We start from the raw sequence: 21,044 nt of genomic DNA, 5'->3' as shown, positions 1-21,044 counted from the left end.
GTACTAGCTGCCAGGCACAGCTGTATCCACACACACAATATCAGGATTGATCAAACAGCACTCATAGCTGTGATACCTGCCATAATTGATATTAACTATATTTAGACAGAATAATGATGACATTTGTACTAAGAGCGTGTTACTATTATTTAACCAGGATGTACATTGCATTCCTATATCATACTTTAACTGAAGAAGGCATTAGACTCCATGAGAGCATTTTTTTTCAAAACACTCTACTGCCACTGCTATTATATATGATGTTAATTTGTTACATTTAAGTCTGAACTCTGATGAATGGTACCTTGTTGAATTAGTTAATTAATTACTTAAATTATTATAAGTAAAATCAATGAAAAATGAACAAGATAAGTATTCATTGACTTCAAGTAGGGGAATAGATAAGTATTCATTGACTTCAAGTAGGGGAATAGAAATGTCTATGTTTGTATTATATGTTGCTTTGTTTGACTTAAATATAATGTAAATAGTAACCCATCTTGACCTACTTTTGTTTGTGAATAATTATTGGACTCTGTGTATGTTCTGAATAAATCATTACTGTTTCTCAGTTGTTTAAGAATCCCTCTTTTTTTAATCAAAGCAGATGACAAATAATGTATCATATCAGTTGATACTTTGAGAGATATAGTTGTAAGAGTTATTTATTTATTTTTTTTGGGACAGCTATCTTGGAATCAGTTTTTTGTTTCTTCTTTCTAGCATCAGTCCAAGGATTTGTTTCTTTTATTCTATTAAGGGTATGGGCCATCTATTCCATTTCTTCTGGGACAGACACTATGTTGTTGTTTTTGATTACTGTAGTAGTTTCTTCTAAGTCATTAAAGGTTCTCATCTCATTGGCAAAAAGTATTTTTATCTTGGCTGGAAAGGCCAGCTATGCTTTAATGTTGTTTTGTTTCAACAGTTTTATTATTGGCCAGACTTTTTCCTTTGTTCTAGTATTCTGGAAGAATAATCATTGTCAAACCATTTCAGGCTTTGATTGTATTTTAAGGGTGATTTTCTCCAAGCAGATTTTAATATTAGTTCCTTGTCCAGAAATGAAATAAATTTTAAAACTATGGATCTAGGTGGAGTATTTGTTGAGTTAGAAGCAGGTTTCCTCAGTGCTCTATTGGCCCTTTCAATTCCAAATGAAAGTCCCTCTTTCAAGTCAAAAAACTCAGGAATCCAGGCTGTTAAGAATGAAATAATGTTTTCTCCTTCAGTGTTTTCAGGCAGACCAAAGAACCTTATGTTGTTTCTCCTTTCTCTGTTTTCTAAGTCATCTATTTTGTTAAGCAGCCATGTATTCTGTTTAAGCAGAAATTCTTTTTGGAATTCTTCCTCACTGAGTCTCCCTTCAATGTCATTTAGAGAAGTCTCTATATTTGTTATTTTTGTATGGTGTTGCTGTAATAGTTCCTTAAGAGTATCAGTCTGTTTTTGAGAATTTAATTTGAGGTTTTCTAAGTAATTTTAAAGCCATCCGTCTTCAAAGATAGTTCCTGTAAGGTAGATGTCATCAATTGCATTTATTTTTTCATAGCAGCATCTGGATGAGAATTCCTTGACTTATCCATATTCAGTGACTCAATCTATCTCCAAGTTACTTGACAGGAAAATGTTTGTATATCTCAACCAAAATTGATATTTATGTAGTTTAGTAGTTTATCTATAGATTTCTGATGTTTTAAACTTGAAAATAATAACATTTTCCTGTATTATTATACTAGTTTATGGAGCTCTCAAAATTCACTGCTCTCAGTTGGCCACCCTGGCGCCGCCCCCCACAAGATGATTCTAAAGGGCCTTTTGCCTGCTTCTGGTTCCTCTCCAGGGGCTCAAATCCCATCATAGAGTGTGTCAGGATACTCTGACTCCAAGAAGTGCCCTCATAAGTCCTCAAGGGCATCTTCAGAGCCACCCTCCAAAGTTCCGAGGCCTTTGGATCTGACAGTTTCGGATCCTGGCCCACTTCTGCTCCAGCGGAGCTGAGGCACTCTTCAGATCATTCCGGTTCTTACCTAATTTCAAGTTCTCCTGAAGTTGCTGCTGCTATCTCAGGTTCTAGGTCTACAGGTCCCACAGATAGGAATCCCACACCAGTGCTGGGCATTGAGTCACCCCTTTTCCTCTGGCTGCAGCAGACTCCCGCTAGGCAATTCAGGCCTCTGTCAGTGGCTTTATCCTGGTCTTCTAGATGCCTTTAGGAGGCTGACGGGACAGAATGATTAGGAACATTCTGAAGAGACAGATCCACTTGGGGTCTTCTTGGCACTATCCCTTCTGGGTTCTGTGAATGTTTCCCTCCAGCTCAGCATCCTTCTCCGATCCACCTCCTGGTATCGGAGTCTCAGGATCATAGCCATCCAAGAGCTCTGGTGTCGAGTGTGAGGAGCTTTCCTTCCTCCACTCTGACCATTGCCTTGACCTCCTCAGCTTTGTTGTCTTTGAATCACAGTGGGTCTCAAATCCGGGATGTCCTCATCAGATCTGTGGGGAGGGGATCTCTTCCCCTCAGCGCTTCAGCACTGGACAGCTGGGGTCCAATTCTACCTGGAACCTAGGGCTTAGGGATCCCAGCCCTCTCTTCTTCAGCAGCCTCAGCTCCAATGGAACTGGCGAGAGATTCACCAGGCCCCTCGGCATTCCAAATTGTAGAAAGGGCTTTCTCTAGCCATATGGATCCAGTCTCTTTGAGCTACGACCCCTCCCATTGACTTCCCTTGGTTCAGAGACTTAAGGCTGTCATACCTGTCCAGAGTGAGCCCGTCCAGACTGGCCTCCAAACACTTTCCCCAGAGGGAGCCCCCTCCTCTTTCGAGACCTACCCTGATCATCCTACAGAGGAGAGCCCTCATAGGGGGACATGCAAAAGGAGGCACATTGACTCCCCTTTGGGAGTCCATCACAGAGGATATGGACTTTGATAAAGGGGAAGGATCCCCCAGATCACCACCAGAGGACGTCTCCTTTGGAGACATTTCAGAAATCCTGAGGCAAAGAGGTGGTTGGTCAGTCCATCCTCCATCCTTGGAGGAGTCTGTGTTTTTGAAGGCTTTTGGGACGGGCCCATCTACATCCTGGCTGGTTCCCCCAGTGGATAAGCTCATAATTTGGTGTCCAGCTGGACCTAGAAGGAGTCAGACTCTATCAAACTGATTCCTAAGCGCCTAGAAAATTTTTTATCTCCCCCTTAGGACAGACCATATTGGACCAAGGGTATTCCAGTAGATGCCATCGTTGTAGCAGCAGCGACCAAAAAGGAGCTAGCCAAACAGAGCTCCACTGTCCATCTGCTGAACAGGGAGTCCAGAGTGATGAACAGGTTTTTAAGCACATTTACACCACGGCCACTTTTTGCATTGAACTACTTGGCACACTTTACTTGATTGCATAGGGAACTGGTGAAGGAACTGTCAGACTCTCTGGCAGAGATCATGTTGGTGGAGGACTTCAAGAAGATCTCCCTCCCCAACTGACCACTCTTTCATCTTTATCCAGTTCTTCCTTGAGGCTGACTTCACATTCTATGGACGGTGCCTCACTGGCAAGCTGGCTCAGGTATTGCTATTTGGAGACATGCCTGGATGAGGCTTTGTGATTTCACGGAAACATTTAAGACGTCCTTTGTCAACACCCTGTTTGATGGATCCTTGCTTTTCGGTCCATCGGTCAAAGAGGCCCTAACCCGCAGTGAGCAAGAAGGGAAGACCTTATCTGCTGTTGAAGTCAGGTTCCCAACTCCTCAGCGCACCTTTTCTAGCAACCAGCACAGTGGAACGAAAACCTGGTTCCAAAAATCTCAGGGGTCTTCCCAGGATCAACACGAGGATCCTTCCTCCAGAGGCAGAGGAGGAAGTTTCAATGGAAGATGCCACCCCAGGAGTAGAGGGGGGCTGCAAAATCAGGGCTTCAAGGAACCGTTCTCTGATTATATCCAGAGGCTGTTTTATTCTCTTTTTCCTTCTGTCTCCAGAGAGGCCAAAGAGACTCCCTGATGTCACACCCAGTCATAGGAAGTTTGCAGTAGCAGAAATTTTATATCTACTGCAAAAAAAAAGAGTCATCCAAGAGGTCCCAACCAAACAAAGAGGATATGGAACTTACTCTCACATCTTTTTAGTACCAAAGAAATCTGTCGACCTGCAGTCCAATTTAGATCTAAGCAAATTAAATTTGCTTGTAAAGAAGGCGCAGTTCCAAATGGTGACAGTTCAGTCCATTCTACCACTGCTGTAGGAGGCTGATTGGATGTGCTCAGTGGACTTAAACTATGCATACTATCACATCAAAATAGACAGACACTTCAGAAGTCATCTGCACTTCTGGCTGGGAGCCAGTCATTTTCAGTTCAGAGCTCTGCCTTTTGGACTCACCACAGCCTCCAGGGTGTTTACCAAATGCATGGCAGTAGTTCCAACTCACCTGAGACTGCACAGATTCCGGGTGTTTCCATATCTGGATGACTGGCTCTTTACTGCCCCAACCAGGCATCAACTACTATAGGCCAGGGATTACTTCTTCAGCCTTGCCAATCATCTGAGGATGCCTATAAATTTGACAAAGTCAAGCCCATCCCTCATGCTGAGTTTAGAATTCATTGGAGCTGCCTTGGACACACTGAACCAGATTGCAGCTCTTCCCCCTCTTCACGTTCAGACCTTGAGATGCCGTCTTAAACCGAAATTTCTTACCAGCAAGGCTGATAATTTAGGCTCTAGGATCTATGACAGCTGCCGTGCCATTAGTCCCTCTTGGAAGGTGTTTTATGCGAGTCCTTCAATGGACATGGCTGCTAAATGATCTATACTCTATCAGCCTCTATCTGTCCCTGTCAAGCTGACTTTGGTTTGCAGAAAGCATCTACAATGGTTGGATGACCTGACGATAGGCAGACACTTCCTTCTCCACTCAGCCATGATGACCACGGACGCTTCCCAGTTGGGGTGCGGGTGGGCAGCATTTCAATGGAAAGATGGTCTAAGGCATGTGGTCACACACAGACACCAGAGTGCATATCAGTGTTCTGGAAATGAGAGCAGTCCTCCTAGGAATGATTGTGTTTCACACAGACAACATGTCAGTGGTGTGGTATATCAACAAGCAAGGAGGAATGTGCTGTTACTCACTGTGCAGAGAGGCCATAAGGGGTTGGGAATAGGCGATGTCTTCAGACCATTTTCTGCTTGCAACTCACATACCGGGGAAATCCAGCATCCTAGCAGACAAGCTCAACAGGTTCATTCAGACCCCTTATGAGCAGTCCCTCAATCAATCAGTAGCGGACTTGATCTTCAGCCATTGGGGGCCAGCCTTGCTATGACCTATTTGCATCCCCTCAGAACAAGTGCAGCAACTATTTTGCTCTTGTTCCTCCTCTGGGGGGGGGGGTCCCCGAGGGAAGCTCTAGTTCACGATTGGCCCCATCGTTCTCCTCTATGCTTAATCTCCTCTACCCTTTATTCCAAAGTTTCTCTAGAAAGCAAAGCATGTGAAGTCCTTGGTAATCCTCAGTGCCCCCTACTGGCCTCGTCAGATTGGTTCCCCTTCCTCTGGTGTCATCTGAAATATCCCCCATGGATTCCGGAACCCAAATAGGTCCTCTATTTTCACCCCAATCTGACGTCTCTCAAATTGACAGCTTGGTTTTTCCACTTCCAGTGATTGTTCAAAGGTCCAGGCTTGCTTCCCCCATACAAGACATTATTTTAGCCTCCCCAAAACCAGCTACCAAGAAAGTCTATGGGAGTAAATAAAAGAGATTTGTTTTCTGGGCTTCTAAGGAAAGCATTGACCCTTTCTCTGTCCCTATTTCAGCTATCCTTCTCTACCTTGCTTCTCTTTTTAAAGGAGGAGACAGCTTTTCTACCATCAAACTTCAATTGGCGACCATCTCTAACTTTTATTCTGCAATGTTTTCAATTCCCCATCAGCTTCCAAACTGTGCAAGACCTTCTTGAAAGGGATCTTCCTCCTCAGGCCTCCAGTCAAAGATCCCTCCCCACCATGGGATTTCATGGTGGTCTTGCAAGGCTTAACTCAAAAACCTTTTGAATTAACTTATAATTGTGACTTAAAGTTTCTTTCATGGAAGACAGTCTTTCTCATTGCCATCACCTCAGCAAGAGAATCTCAGAAATTACAGCCTTGTCTTCTAAGCCTCCTTACATTATTTTCCACAAAGACAAGGTTTCCCTTCATACTAATCCCGCTTTCATGCCCACGGTAGCTACAGAATCCAACTTCAACCAGACCATTCGACTACCAGTTTTCTTCCCATATTTCTGTGAGGGAGAATGTTTGTTGCATCTGCTTGATGTTCACAGGCAGTTACATTTTTACCTGCACAGGACGAAATTCTTTTGGAAATCAGAACAGTTATTTGTGTTCTTCTCCCATAGCCATTTAGGTCGGACAGTTTCTAATGCTACTCTTGCTAAATGGATAACAGACAGTATTACCTTGATTTATTCCAGGAATGGATTACAGCTATCTCATCCTCCCAAGGCTCATTCAACTAGGTCCATGTCCACCTCATCTGCCTTTTCTTCCAAGGCTTCTTTAGATGATATCTGTGCCTGCATCCACTTGGTTGAAGGCTCACACCTTTGTTTCACATTATAAATTAGATATTGTTTCCAGGAGCCAGAGCCTCCTTTAGTTCAGCAGTGCTCTGGCATACCCTTCCTTGAGACCACCCAGGAGTTGTATAGCTGGGGACTCTACCCACCCATGAGGAGGAATGAAAGAGGCGACATCAGATTTATTAGTTATGTAGTTATCATAACTTGGTATCTGTGTTGTTTTCTTTCATTCCTCCTCACCTTCCTTCTCTGCCAGCCCCCTTCCCAGTGCTCTAGAAGACCTGGAGAGCCTTAGGAACTGTTGTTCTGGGTTTTAAGCCTCTGGTCATTGATGCATATTGCTTTCTGTCTTTCTTTCCCTGCTCTCTGTTTGCTAATGGGCAGCAAACTCAGTCTGAGGAGGTTAGTTGGTGGATGGTGCATTGTGGGAAGTGGGAGGAGCTTGAGACTTGGATCATAGTCTGAATGAAATGCAGTCCAGTCGGATCCATAACTCATCCGTGAGGAGTAATGAAAGAAGGCAATACAGATACCAAGTTATGGTAAGTACATAACTAATAATTTTTCTTTGTTTGTATGAGTCTGCCATTAGTGTTATTTTCAGTTATTTCCTGTGATTTGAACTCTGTGGTTTACTGTAAATATATATTTAGCATGTTCTTGTTTTTTTATTATTTACTGTTAAAATATTTAAAATTTTCATTGTGGATGGTCCTTTTTAGAAAATATTTAAGCTTTGAGAGTATTTGCACATATTTATTTGGTGATAACTCTGGCCACTCCTGAAAGCCTTGCTGTTTGGCCAACATTACCATTTGTATTAATATTAACTTCACTCAACATAATTGAATACCCTTTTAAGAGCCTTATAGTAACTGACTGGTAGCAGTGAATATACCTTATAGTCTGGGCAAAGTTGGTAGAGCGGGTAATCTGTGCCAGCCTTTCCCAAGTGTGTGTGTGTGTGTGTGTGTGTGTACGTGTATGTGTGAAAATTAAATCTCAAAGAGTATGTGTGTCAGCTACTTGGGACAGGGACATGAAGCACTGGTTTCAAAGTGCCAGTGGGGAGCCTTATTGGGACCTGGGAGAGAGAGACACCCAGACCCTGGGCTAAGTGTGTGCCCTGTGTGCTCTTAAGGGAAATTGTGCTTGATGCAGAGAGGTCTGCATTTGGAAATACTGAGTGTATCCATTTGTATTCCAAGTGCACGTCCCTCTCCAGTGTCAATAGTAAGGATTCAGGCTCCTTGATTACTGGCCTGGCATGGGAACATCACACTACCCAAAAAAGACATCACTCTATACCAATACTAGACTTCTGACAGATGAACACATTTAACATTTATACAGATAAATTCAAGATGGTGACAGCAGTGAAAGCCTGGGGGCCCCACATTTCAGCAGCATACATGGAGAATGCTTACTTGCACAATCTAGTAAAACCATCCCATAGGAAGTATCTTGAATTTCATATAACTCTTCGTTTGCAGTTTTCACTTCTGCCATTCAAGCTCTCTGCAGCCTTTAAAATGTTTACCAGATGTTTTGTTCCAGTGTTTGCATATCTAGAAAAACAAACCACCCATCTTTTTGGACCTGGGTGATTGCCTGTTAGTAATTCAGTCACAGGAACAGTTACTACAGCACATCATTCTAATAGTTTGCCTGATAAACATGTTGGGCATCACAAATTACAAGAAAACATCTTCGAGCCCATAACTTTTGTGACCCTGCAGGAGACAATTGCAAATTTGATCACAGTCTTTCATATCCAAGAGAATAATGTGGAATTCAGTGTGTGGTAACAGCTCTCCCAGCAGTAAACTGCTACAGCAGGATAGCAATTAAGAATCTTGGGAGATTTACCATCTTGCTTTCCCCTAATTCCTCATACAGAGCTTCATATGAGCTCATCTTGGACTCATAAAACATCTAGAACTAGTCTTCAACTTCCCTAGAGACATTAATTCCTCTGTACCATTCTGTAAAGAATTGTTGTGGTAGAAGGATCCAAACAGTTTATCCAAAGAGGAGTATATTTTGATTTCCCAAAATGCAGAGGCATCAAAACAAAGATGATCAATGTGGGCATTTTGAAAATCAAATACTGAAAAAATCCATAAAAAATTGCAAAGGAAGCAAACACATTCCTTTTTCTCTCTGTTAAACAAACCCCTACTACTAAACTCAGCTGTAATGTGTCTGAATGGTGGCAGTGTTGGAAAAAAACAACAAAAAAACCTTCTTAAGGTAAAGTTTTGGATTTGGGTTAGAGGCAGGGATTACTATTACATGCTAACCCTACCCCTGCAGTGACTCCACACCTTGCTTTAAAAAAAAAACTTTCCATAACACTACCACTGCACAAGACACTAAGACACAGATCACATATAGCAATACACGTTTACCACAGAAAGTCTGTCTCATTCCTTTAACCCTAACCCACAAACACTTACATACACTCTCACTCACTCCCTAATGTGGAAACTTTCACTATAATTGAAAAGTTACAGCATTAAAATCTAAAACCTACACTTGCCTTTCACACACACAATCGGTCTTCCTTCTTTTGACAACTGCAGCATTCACTGATGACAACTCTTGATGAGTTTCTCAGGCAGTTCACTCTGTCAAACTACTGAAGATTCAACAGTGTGAGTGACACCCTAAAGTGATACCTCTTTTTCCTCCAACAATAACTCATTTGCTGGTAACAAACCCTTTTATGTTGGGGGGGGGGGTGACATTTTGCCAGTTTTTTTATTTAATGCAGCTGGTCTGAACATGAAAGGTCTGTCCACATTAACCTGGAAAGTATTAATAATGTACAGAGCTTTCACAACTTTTCAGGGTAACCTCCTCCTAGGCCATCTTCAAGTCAGTACAGGCAGCACTACAGCTATAAGTTGCACATTCAAGCAAGGGAAAACCAGATCATTCAGACTCTACAAAGAGATACTTCTGCTGTGGCACTGGGGCCATTCATCACAGCCTGCATCTGTCAGCAGTACACCTTCTAATTTTACAGAACCAGCTGGGAGATTCCCTCAGCAGACAGATATGTTTGGCTCATGAAAGGAAACTAGACCCAAAGAATTTTCATGATACTGTACATATTTGGGACATGACAGATGTGGATCTGATTGCTACCATTTTAAAAAGCATACCCAAATCATTTGCTCCACTGCTTTCTCATCAGTTTGGAGCCTCTTGATGAAAATATCAACTGTTCCTTCATGGCCTTCTCCTGTATACAGGTCCTAACTTAGTAGTGGGGTGGACTACTGCATTCCATTTTCAAAACACTGAAACTCTCAGTTTGGAAGGTAGACTTATTTCCCTGTAGGAACTTCTCCAGCTAAATTCTAAATATCCTAAACAAAGCCAAGAGATCTACTGTCAGTTAAGGAAAATTTTTTCTAGGAGTGTAACAAAAGGCTTCAAGCCATTTAAATGTCCTATCCCAATGATACTAGATTTTCTAAACTACTTGTTTAAATCAGGCATAGTATATTCTTACATAAAAGCACACCTCTGCAGTTTCTGCTTTTGTAGCAGCCTTTCAAGTAACAGCAAATCAGCTTGAAAAAGCCTTCCTGAAAGGAGCTCAGCTGACAAAGTGGACATGAAGTAAATTATTTAGCACACTTTCTAGTTGCTGCAGCCTCAAGCAGGATGATTTCAGAGTTACAAGTCCTGATGCGGGAGTGAGTGTGCATGCATGTCTTTTACAGTGAAAATGTGCATCTAATGAATAATTCCTTCTTTATGCCCATTGTAGTTTGAGCATTGTGTCATTCAACCAGTTCATTCAGTTTCCAGTTTCTTTTAAAACAGCCGAAAGTAAAAGGGGGTATCATCTATGAGTGTTAAGATGTACAAAGGCACTATCCACGCAAGAGACTTTTTTTTTTTTTTAATACATTTGTTAGATTATCAGTAAAGACATAGGCAACATGCATTAACAGAAAACAAACCATTATCATTTGTTTCCTTTTACATACATTATATGTCACATCTTTTCTTTCCTTATAACTATCATCAGTCCAACATTACATACATTGCTGAAATCCTGCCTTCATTTAAACCTCACTCCTCCTCCTTCTCTTGAACATTATTCTGCATGTATTGTTCAAACTATTTCCATTTATTTCTATGCAGTTTGCTCCTCCCCTTTCTAAAGAGCCATCTTCCATTTCATTTAGCTCCTTTTAATAATATTCAGTACAAAAACAGTTAGTTTAGTCTTTGATTTCCATTTTCCAGTAATTGTTTTTGGCGACCAACAGAATTAAAATGAATAAGGCCTTACACTTACATATGAGGTAATTCAGAGTTTGTGTCCCAGGTCAAAAGAATCATTTCCTAAGTTACAGCCATTTGCTCACCCAATATTTCTATCAGAGTATTCTGTAAGAAGTTTTTAAAATCTGCCATCTCATTACACTCCTGAAATATATGTTCCCATTTACCTGTTTCTTCCCCATCACACCTTCAACATTTGCTATCTACCTGAAGAAAAATGAACCCCAGCAAAAGTCTTCGGATGTCCTCAGCCTCATCAGCTTTCATTTTCTTTAGGAAAGGAGACTTGTTTGTTCCTAAATAAATCTTAACAAAATGGCTGGTACACTGTTATTACTTTTTGCCATGACAGGAACAATAAACCTTTGCAAGACGCTATTAGTACATACTCTAATAGAACAGCAGCAGGTCAAGTTAGAAACACTTCTTCTGAACACAGTTTAGGGGGTGCTATGTACAATACAATTCAACACATTCACCAAAACACAGTCTAGAGGCAGAACAGGTTTTGGCACTGCTATGCCACAGAGGATCCTGTAACTTCCTTTCAGGGGTAACCAAATACTGCTTGGTATTCTACCCAAATGTTATAATTTACTGTTACAGTGAGCATTCCCAAAGATTATAGTGCATATATTTGTTTAAGGCACTTACCTTAATGATTGATCTTTGAGAAGGGGTCACTGTAATGGTAAAGCTACAGTCCCATCTTCTCCTGAGATTGAATTGTAAACAGGGTTAGAATTATTCAGTTTTTATAACTATTTTAGTAGCTTACCTGTATATAATATGTTAAAATAATTAATGTCATTGGTAACCTGAATTTGTGAGCCACTGGGATATTTTTCTGTGAAGGTTTCCAAAGACCTCAAAGAATAAAGCTAACCACTTTGGAACTTTGGCCATGTACAAGTGCCATTCTCACTGCAGCAGGTATATTTAAAGGCGCAGGACAATAATTTACTAAATGTCTAGTCTGAACAACATAAAAATGAGTAAAACCAGGAGTTCTGATTTACAGTTAATGGTAACTTCTCCTTAAAGAACTGAATTACACCTAAACTGAGGATATGAAGGAAAATAGAAAATGGCCATGATTACACAGAATGAAGTACAGGTCTGCCAGTTGATTTCTTATAGCATAATTATGAACTGAGTGCTTTGTTGAAGAAATATAACTGAATAAATAGTTCCTTTGACTTCAGTGATGCTTCATTTTTGTGTGTTTTGTCCTGCTTGTTTCCTGATTTTGGTGTCCCCAAAATAACAGGTGTTCATTTTAAACAGAAAACAAGGAAGCTGGGAAAGTGTGAAGAGCAGTGACCTGCCCAGTGTTGAAGAAGATGAAGTCCTGTCGTGATGGATGAAAAAGAACTGGTTTGTCTAGTCCAGGGTGTTCCCAAGCAGTATGCAAAGGGATCCAGAAGAATGAGAATAAGTCACTCTGCACAATGTGTTCTCCATGGCTATATGCATTTTACAGAATCCTTTGGAATGCACAACCTTTTTGGTTGCATATTTTGCATTTCATTGACTGAAATTGGGTATCTATCACATAAAACACCAACATGGGGTCTGCAGAGTAGTCTGGTGAGAAAGCAGCTAAGGGCAACATGTAACTTTTCCTTCCAATATAAGGGCATGTTCGTCTTGCAGTGCTTTGGCTGCCATAAAAGGTAAGCCTTGCAGTGCAGGCCATCTGCTGAGCTGCAGATAGCTGTTTAATATACTTGAATCATTGGCTTTGAATGCCAGAACATTTACTTACACTCAACTTTAAACAGTTTACAATGTTATTTAGCCTTTGTACTAACTGGGTATAGTAACAGGTAGATAGTTTTGCTAAATAATATACATCATTTTAAATGAGTCTAAAGAAGTGTGCATTTACAGATTTTACACAATATAAAAATAATGCTTATTGTAATAATTGTTTTTTTTGAGTGGACCGTGGTGTCATGATGATATTTTTAAGAGTGAGTGCGGGTCAGTTGTATACAGTATTTTCAGTTAGCCAGTATACTTTACAAAAGAATACTGCATTCTTTTAAGCACTGCATGCCAAAATTAGCAGAGATATTGTGTATCTCTTCTGTAGTGTGGCTTTGGTTTTTGACTTAGCTTATACAGCTCAATGCAAAGCTTTTTAAGTGGTTAAACTGCGAAATTGGAAGTATTACATGTGCCACAGTCACACCACTCTAGAAGATTGCTAAGCATTTTCTCTAACATTCTCAGCATATCAGAAACTGAGAGAAAGAATAGTGAAACGTTATCATTTCATACAGTTTGAAGATGCAAAATTAAAACTGTATTAGTTCATACTAATACGTAACAGCTGTACACTGGTGCTAGAGCGAGTGGCCTTTAAATAATAATACTAAAGAAATGCATTTGTTTAAAGTAGTTGGACAGTGTTGTTCATGAGAACTTCCACGTACATCTTAAGCTATGTCAGTTTAGATGGTTAATTGCATTTAGCCTTTCAAGAAAAAGTATCTGATGCAGACATGCAGAGCATTCACTATTGCAAAGAGCAAACATATTTACTGAAAGTTTTGTAGTTGTTAGCACAAAAAGCAGTATAGTTGTTAGCATAAAAAGCAGTAAGAATTCAGAACAAGTTAATTGCTGCTTTAGTAATTTTTGGCTTATAGAGATCACCAATAATATTTAGATAGCAAGTGCTTGGGGAATAGCCATATTTCATTCACTAAATACTGCTGTGGAAGTGTTAAAAGAAACATGTTGGGACTTGTGACTTTAGCATACAAAGCAGAACTAGTCTAGCTAAGAAATGTCCTGTAGTCCCCAGGATATTATTACCTCACTTTTGCCAGATTACCTAGATGGTAATACTTCACTTTTGCTTCTTATAAGGCAAAAGAGCCACATGCTTAAGCTGTGTTGTCATTTCATGCAGGCTAAAGTTACAAATGACTCAAGTATAGAATCATCAAAATAATTAACCAAATTTTTCGGGGGGGGGGGGGGTCAACAAAATGCTCATATATCATCATGCAAAACATCTTGAGCTCGCTGTCTCTCTCTCTGTATATATTGTTACAAACACACTTTCAGATTGTGTTCAAATATGGATACATAAAACTAAAGGGACCTTTACTCTGTTTTTATGTTCTGTCACTTGGCCTTTCACACAGCTCTGTAAAATATGTCAAGAGATGAGTTATGTAGATGGTGCACTGGAAACTGCTGCTAAAGGGGTAGGGGAACAATCTTTAACAGCTTGCGTACATACTTCAGGAAGCTCTACTTTACTTGCACGTTTTTTAACTTGGATATGCTGGCATTCTCCTTTTGTTTCCTTTTTGCCTGGCATTCTTTACATGCATACTTGTTTTAAGCATATGGTACTACAGAACTGTAAGAAAGTGTATGAGCTACTTCATTTTGTTTGTCCAGGGTGAAACACAAGATACATAGATGACTGTTGAATGGAATCACTCAAGTATTCTGTGTCTTTGTCTTCATACTCAGCCTTTGCAGTTGCATGACAGGCACTTAAAGTATAAGTGCAATGCTGCTTAAAGCAAAACTGGTCAAAATGTGTGGGATGATGCTTTTCATTGTAGGATCTTGTGTGATTTTTTTATTTGTTTATTATCTGCAGTTTTCTTCTGACCCTTTCTTTGGTAACAGTTCATGAACTTGAGCTAACAGGGGAGTTTTTAGCTTATTTAACTATACAGGTCAGGCAAATAAACCTGGACAAGATTAAAGTTTAAAGCATGGTAGTCAGGTAGTGAATAAATGTATTTCTTGCTTTTTATTACATCCAGACAGCATGGCTTGGCGTCCTAATAGTGTTGCATTTTGCTTTTCTTCTGTGCACTGAAATAATTTGCCTTTAACCTCTGCTTTTGCACATAATGATACTGCAGCTTGTTATCTCTGTAATGTTGTTAGCTAAAAAGGCTAGAAGACTGTGTAAATTCTTTCCAAGATTGTATATTTTGCTTGGCAACTTTTTAAGCTTTTTTAAAAAAATATTGTTTATTTAATATTACTGTAGAATTATAAGATTATTATATATGCTTGATCACTAACACTTTAATGGCAGGAACATTTTAAGCAGGTGGAAACAATCTATTTCACTAGTTACAAATCAATTCCATTTAATTAAATTGATGTAACTTGAGCAATTTGAAAAAAACACTGTTACTGAGACATTCAAATTATAGAGTGATTTTTATCTGACTTCTTCCACATATTCTGTCTGATATCAACAACGTACACTCCAGTTGCACCCCTGACCCGCGGTGGTGGTGCTGCGGTAGCGTTGTCGCCTCACAGTAAGACGCTGTCCGGTTTGATTCTCAGCTAGAGCGTCTTCTGCGTGGAGACATGCGTGAATGGGCATACCTTCGTTGAAGGTTGTGCGTCAGGCCTGGCAAGCCGGTACATAAAAATCAACTGCCAATCATTAGCGGACCGGAGTTCCGCTGTGGCGACCCCTAACTGGGAAAAGTCGAAAGACATAAACAAACACTCCAGTTGCACCCCTCTGGACCTGTTGAATAGTTAAAAATTGGCTTGGATGATGGTTTATCATTCATGTCTCAAAGAAATTGTGACCACCTTTATCATCGTACATTAATCTTTTTCAGGAGTTATTGTACATTTACTGCAGTCTACTCCACTAGTCTTATTTTAGGGAATAATTTTTCTCTCCAGTTTATTGCATGGTCAGGCACACAGTTCTCAGAAGTAACTGTCTCATAGGCTGCTTGCTGCTCATCATTGTCTTCAAGCAGAGTAAGTGACCTGAAATTTGTTTAAAGGAAAACCATTGTCATCTGCTTAAACATTTTCAATTATTTTATATAGTTTTCTCATTTGTGGGCTGTTAAATACTTTCAGGAAACAAGTCTGGGGAATTCTTACGATTTTCTAAATCACAGTGAAACTGTTAAAGTGTCAATGCAGTCATGCAGGTGCATGAACTGTTCTGTTTTATTTTGTAGAGCAAGAGAGAGGTGACAGAAAAGTGAAGTGCATTTAATGAGAACAGTCAGGCTTACATTGTTTCACACTGTTTCCCCTCGGCACCCGCATAACTGATCTGAGGCTTGGTTCAGAAAAACAGTTTGGGAAAAGGTTTTTGCTGAACTGTTTTGCTCTGTTTCAGGTGTTATTAAAACCTCATAGAGAAGGTGTTGTGATGGAGACCTGTCAAGGAGTGACTCAGCCGTTCTGGCATACTATGCTGAGCCTCAAGGCAGCTCAGTGAGGCAATGTGGCTTCAGGATAAGTAAGGCATACAGTCAGCCCTTGAATGTACACATTAAATCATAGCAATTAGTTGCAGGGCAACTACAGCAACATTATGTTCCTGTTTATCATTAAACAGACTTGGTATGCTTGCTTATATAGCCTACAGTACATTGCTGAGCAGCAAGAATGCATCTGCTTTCCAGCTGAACATTGTAGGCTTTTTTCTCTTGTATATTGTGATTGTGCTCACTCGGGGTTATTGAATGCAAATACTCAGTAATGACCTCCTCTTCTGAAGCAGCTGCCCTTTTTGAATTGGGCCCCACACTTTCTGCTTGCAGTTTGGATGGAGGGGTTTCCAGCTGCTGAGAATCCTTCTTGTTTCTTAGTGTGCAGTCCTTTTAACTGTCTCACACATCTTATATTAGTGCCATTAACTTGGGTCTTTCACTACAGTGATAATCTGTGCCATAAGCAAGGGTGGGGTGAATGGGGTAGTACCGATTTGAAGGGGCATTGAGCATTTAAAGTTTGACAGCTTACATGCTATCATTTAAGTGATTTCATTTGCTTAATAGCTTGTAAGCGGTCTGTTAAACAGAAGAGGTAGACAGTTTTGTAAGTTGTCAAAGAGAAACAACAGTTGTGATCACTTTAAAGAAGGGGGCAGATGGATATGGTGCCAAACTGCTTTGCCACAGTTCTGGATAATATTTATTGCAGCTTTTAAAACTGACAACAAAACAATGTATGTAACATTTTTGAGTTACTCAACTTCTTGAAGGAAAATGATGTAATCACTGTTATGGTTTTCTTTAATTATAGTATTATATTTCTTTTTCCAAGATCTTTAAATCTTACTATGTTTTAACTGTTTATGTTTTTTTATAAATATATTTCATCTACCATTTATTTTTGCCCTGCTTGACATAGCCAGTGTCATGCCATGGTGTATAGTTTATATATGTAATTGCATGAGAAAAGAACCATGCTTCTTTGCTTCATCCAGTGCTTTAGCTCCTAGCTCTGAATGCATATCAGTTGTCATCAGTCAAATGATCACATATTACAACAGCTGAGCTTAACTGTTCATCTCAGAACAAAAGGAAAGCACATGCCTTCCTCTCAGGAGTGGACACAACTCTCAATCACTGGGGTGGGCATAATAGTTAAGAGGTGTACACATTACAGACAAAAGATAGAGGGTTTGATTCTTACCAGTGAAAACTGGCTATGCTTAAAATGGCCCACAAGGGCAGCTATCCTAATACTTACCCCTGAGCTCTCCAACCACAATATTTTTAAAAATAATTAACATTTCATTGGCTTTAGCTGTTGGTCACCTAATGATTGGTTACCACCATCAGATGGGAATGTTTCTAGTGACACAGTGGATGCATGACACAAATACAGCTGCTCCATAGTGCCATGTTCCTTCTGGCACAACTAAGACATGAAGCTTATGCAGCTGTCATTAGGTGAGGCATTGGCTTTATGAAAATGTTAACCTTATTCCTGGCAATATCTGCTGTGGACATATACTGGAAGTCCATTGCTTTATTGTGAGTAGCACAAAAAAGGAGCAGAACACAAACACAGTTATAAATATGATGCTTTTGATAGGTAATAATTTCTTCAAATAGTATGAAACAGTCTGGTCATTGAATTAGGCCAAAGACATCTACCCAATGAGTGAATAATTCATAGCAGCTGAATCAAAAAGCAGCTGGAAGTGTATGAGATTAGTCTGGTTTTAGAGCCAGGACTTGAGAATTATGTTGTCAAATCACTCAAATGATAATTCAAAACAGCATTCACATAGGATTGATGGTAGTAAACAGACAAGAAAAGGAAAAAAATCTAACAGTTGGAAAAGGAGAGGACTGTGGTGGACGTGTCTGTTAAGGTGACATTTGTGGAGAACCAGGGCATGAGAAATGAAACAGTTACAGCATAATGGGAGGGAGAGGGGGAAAAGACAGCAGCTGAGGAAAGAACAAACTAAAAATGGAAATAGGTGTTGGTTATAGGAGTATGCAAACCCTGAGAATACTGGAACAAGAACTAACAGAGGCATTTAGATCAGTATTTAAATTAGGTGTTGATTTAATTATTACTGTTTGGTAACTGAGTTTGTGGACTGCTCACTTGACCTCTTCAGCATTGTTTGGATGTAGTTACAGGATGGTTATATTTAACTTAAGCATTATCATGGAACAATATGCATATTGCTTACTTCCTTTCAGTGTGATTTTTAAGCTATTGACAGTTTGTTGCTTCTTCATTTAATTTGAGAAATGATAGCATGTAGCAATCCCCAGACTGAAGAGAGTTTTTTTCGCCTAATGTTATTTTGAAGCATCCTCCTCCTGACTTTCTCTGAGTGGGTATATCTGTTATCTAAGTGGTGGTTGTTGTGTCTTTCGGCTTATCCCGGTTAGGGGTCGCCACAGCGGAACTCTGGTCCGCTAATGTTTGGTAGTGGATTTTTACGTGCCGAGTTACCAGCCCTGACGCACAACCTTCAATGAAGGCACACCCATTTACGCATGCCTCCACACAGAAGATGCTCTAGTTGAGAATCGAATGTGACAACGCTACCGCAGCACCACTATCGCGGGATCTGTTATCTAAGTGGTAAGCTTTGCTTTTAAGAGAGTGCCATAACTTCAGTTATTTAAATAACATTGCTCTTAGAACTAGGGTAGCCCTTTTATGGACTGGATGCCAAATAAAACCCAGAAGGAGTTCACAGAGATGGCTGGTGTTTCTGCCAACAGGACAAATCTATATGTTTCATTTCAGCCACCTGAAGCTTTTGAGTATGTAGGTAGTGTGTAGCATTAACAGAAGAAGGCTGTGTTCAGTTTTGTTTGAGAACATTTATAATTTTAGCTGTGCAAGAACTTTGTTATCAGTCTTGTCAATATGTAAAGGGTAAGTGAGGATCAAAAATGAGATATTGTTGTTTTGTTACATATGGAGTAATATTGCTCCAGTTGTCTTTATGTATGGGGAGAGTAGGCTGGCTAACTTCTGGTGCAAGGTAAACAACATGACCCTAGATTTGTTGTGATTGATTACCAGTCTTTTGGTATATGTCCAGTTGCAGGCAACAGTGAAACTGGTTTGCAGTTTGAAATGCAGGTTTGTAAAGGCTGTAGTAGAGTAAAAAATTAAGAGACGATGTCCTCCTGTTCATATGTTGCAGTATTCATAATATGAGGGGAGTTCACCACCAGCTGACTCAAACATCAACCAGTTTACAAAAGCCTAAAGTTACTATAGGGTACAAGCGATGTCTTACATAGAACTACAACTTCGGTCTTAAAGTGATATTGGGTATAAAGCAGATATTGGTACGTACCAAGTTCTAGAACTTTTCTGCCACCAGTCAGAATGTCTTCTCTGGTCGTTTGCTTGTCACCGAAGTTGCAGATTCTGACCCAGATAAGTGCCCCGTTGTTTTTTTTTTATTATTATTTTGTGTGCTACTGTTGTGGTTGAGGTTATGTGTCCGTTAGGAAGGGCAAGTGTCAGTGTGGATGGCAAATTCCAGATAACGATTTACACAATCTGTGTGTTTTTTGCCTAGGCCTTAACCATGACCATACCTCCTGTTTGATTTAGAAGGCCTTTGTTCCCAAGACCCTGTTCAGTCATCTAGCTTCCCTCAGTCTGTATTTAGAGAACTAGGGCCTTAAGCAGTTAGCAAGCGATGCCATGGAAAGTACAGCAGGCCCTTCAAGTGAGCCAGTTACTAAGAAGGCAGTGTTGGCCCAGAGACCATTTCGGAGTCAGGCAATTCTTCAATAGGTACCAGTTTGGAAGCTATGAAGGATCCTACTAGCAAATCCTTGGGTGATATGTAGATGTCCACTATGGACATAGGTGGGGGAATCCGGGCTCATTGTTACTGAAGGCCTGCGTAGCATTCCTCAAATCATTGTTCACAAAGATGTCCCAAGTAATATTATAACGTGCAGGCCGACGTCAGGTCCCTCATCCTTCCACCGCATGGATGTCCCACACAAGAAGCAGCAGAAAACTAAGCGTTCTTCCCCAGTTACCCAAGAACTGCCGGTGGATTGGCAAGCCTTCTCACAAGGGCTCTTTAATGCCTTTATGGCCCTGAGACAATTTACTGGAGTCTCTCTCCCTTCTTCTCTCCAGTTTCTCCACAAAAGAAGATTAGAGCTGAGGATTCATCTGATGAAGATGACTCATCTGGGAATGAATCCTTGGCATACTCTGCCTAAATTTAATTTCCCTTAGGATATACATTCTCTGAAGAAGAATCAAATGGAACAGATTATCCAGGGGAGGATATTACCTTTGGGGAAACCATTGTTAAAATTAGGGAATTCTTTAAATGGGATTACTCTCAGGTGTTAGAAATTCAGAAAAGATGTTATGACCTTCTACAGATGGACTCTCCATCTCCATCTGCAGTTCCCTCTGTGCTGCCAGCCTTTTTAGATGCCTTTTCAGTAGCTTCCAAGTGCCCTGACTTCCAACCTCCTGCCCCTAAAGGCCAGACAGATTTACAAGGTTCCAGAGGATTCCAAATTCCTATTTAAATGCCCCTCTGCAGACCCAACAGCAGTTTCTATGTTTGCTGATAATGCCTCTACGAAGTTGCCTTCTACTTTACTTCTTCCCTCTGGCAAGGACTGTAAAGTTATGGAAAGGTTGGGGAAGAAAGTCTGTACATCAGCAACCTTGGCATTTAGAGTCATAAATTATCAGACCCATATGGCAAAATATTCTTTAGCAATTCTTCAATGGGTACCAGTGTGGAGGCCATGAAGGATCCTATTAGCACGTCCTTGGGGGATATGCAGATGTCCGCTACGGATGTAGGGGGGGGCAGGCTCATTGTTACTGAAGGCCCATATAGCATTCCTC

General features: G+C 40.4%; 1 protein-coding gene across 1 annotated transcript in view; it reads left to right on the top strand.

The window, feature by feature from the left end:
* The window catches only part of CAMKK2 (calcium/calmodulin dependent protein kinase kinase 2), a 1,901,640-nt gene extending 1,886,664 nt beyond the window's left edge, over positions 1 to 14,976 (top strand). The window contains exon 16 of the mRNA XM_044068653.1: positions 12,189 to 14,976. Coding sequence (XP_043924588.1) covers positions 12,189 to 12,261 — 73 coding nt within the window. The 3' untranslated portion in view covers positions 12,262 to 14,976. The remainder of the gene's footprint in view (positions 1 to 12,188) is intronic.
* Positions 14,977 to 21,044: the final 6,068 nt, after the last annotated feature.

The sequence above is a fragment of the Protopterus annectens genome, chromosome 4.part0, assembly GCF_019279795.1.
Source record: "Protopterus annectens isolate FY-2018-M chromosome 4.part0, PAN1.0, whole genome shotgun sequence".
In the NCBI taxonomy this organism is placed as follows: domain Eukaryota; kingdom Metazoa; phylum Chordata; order Ceratodontiformes; family Protopteridae; genus Protopterus; species Protopterus annectens.
The sequence above is the reverse complement of the archived record's forward strand: the minus strand, read 5'-3'. Positions and strand labels throughout refer to the sequence as shown.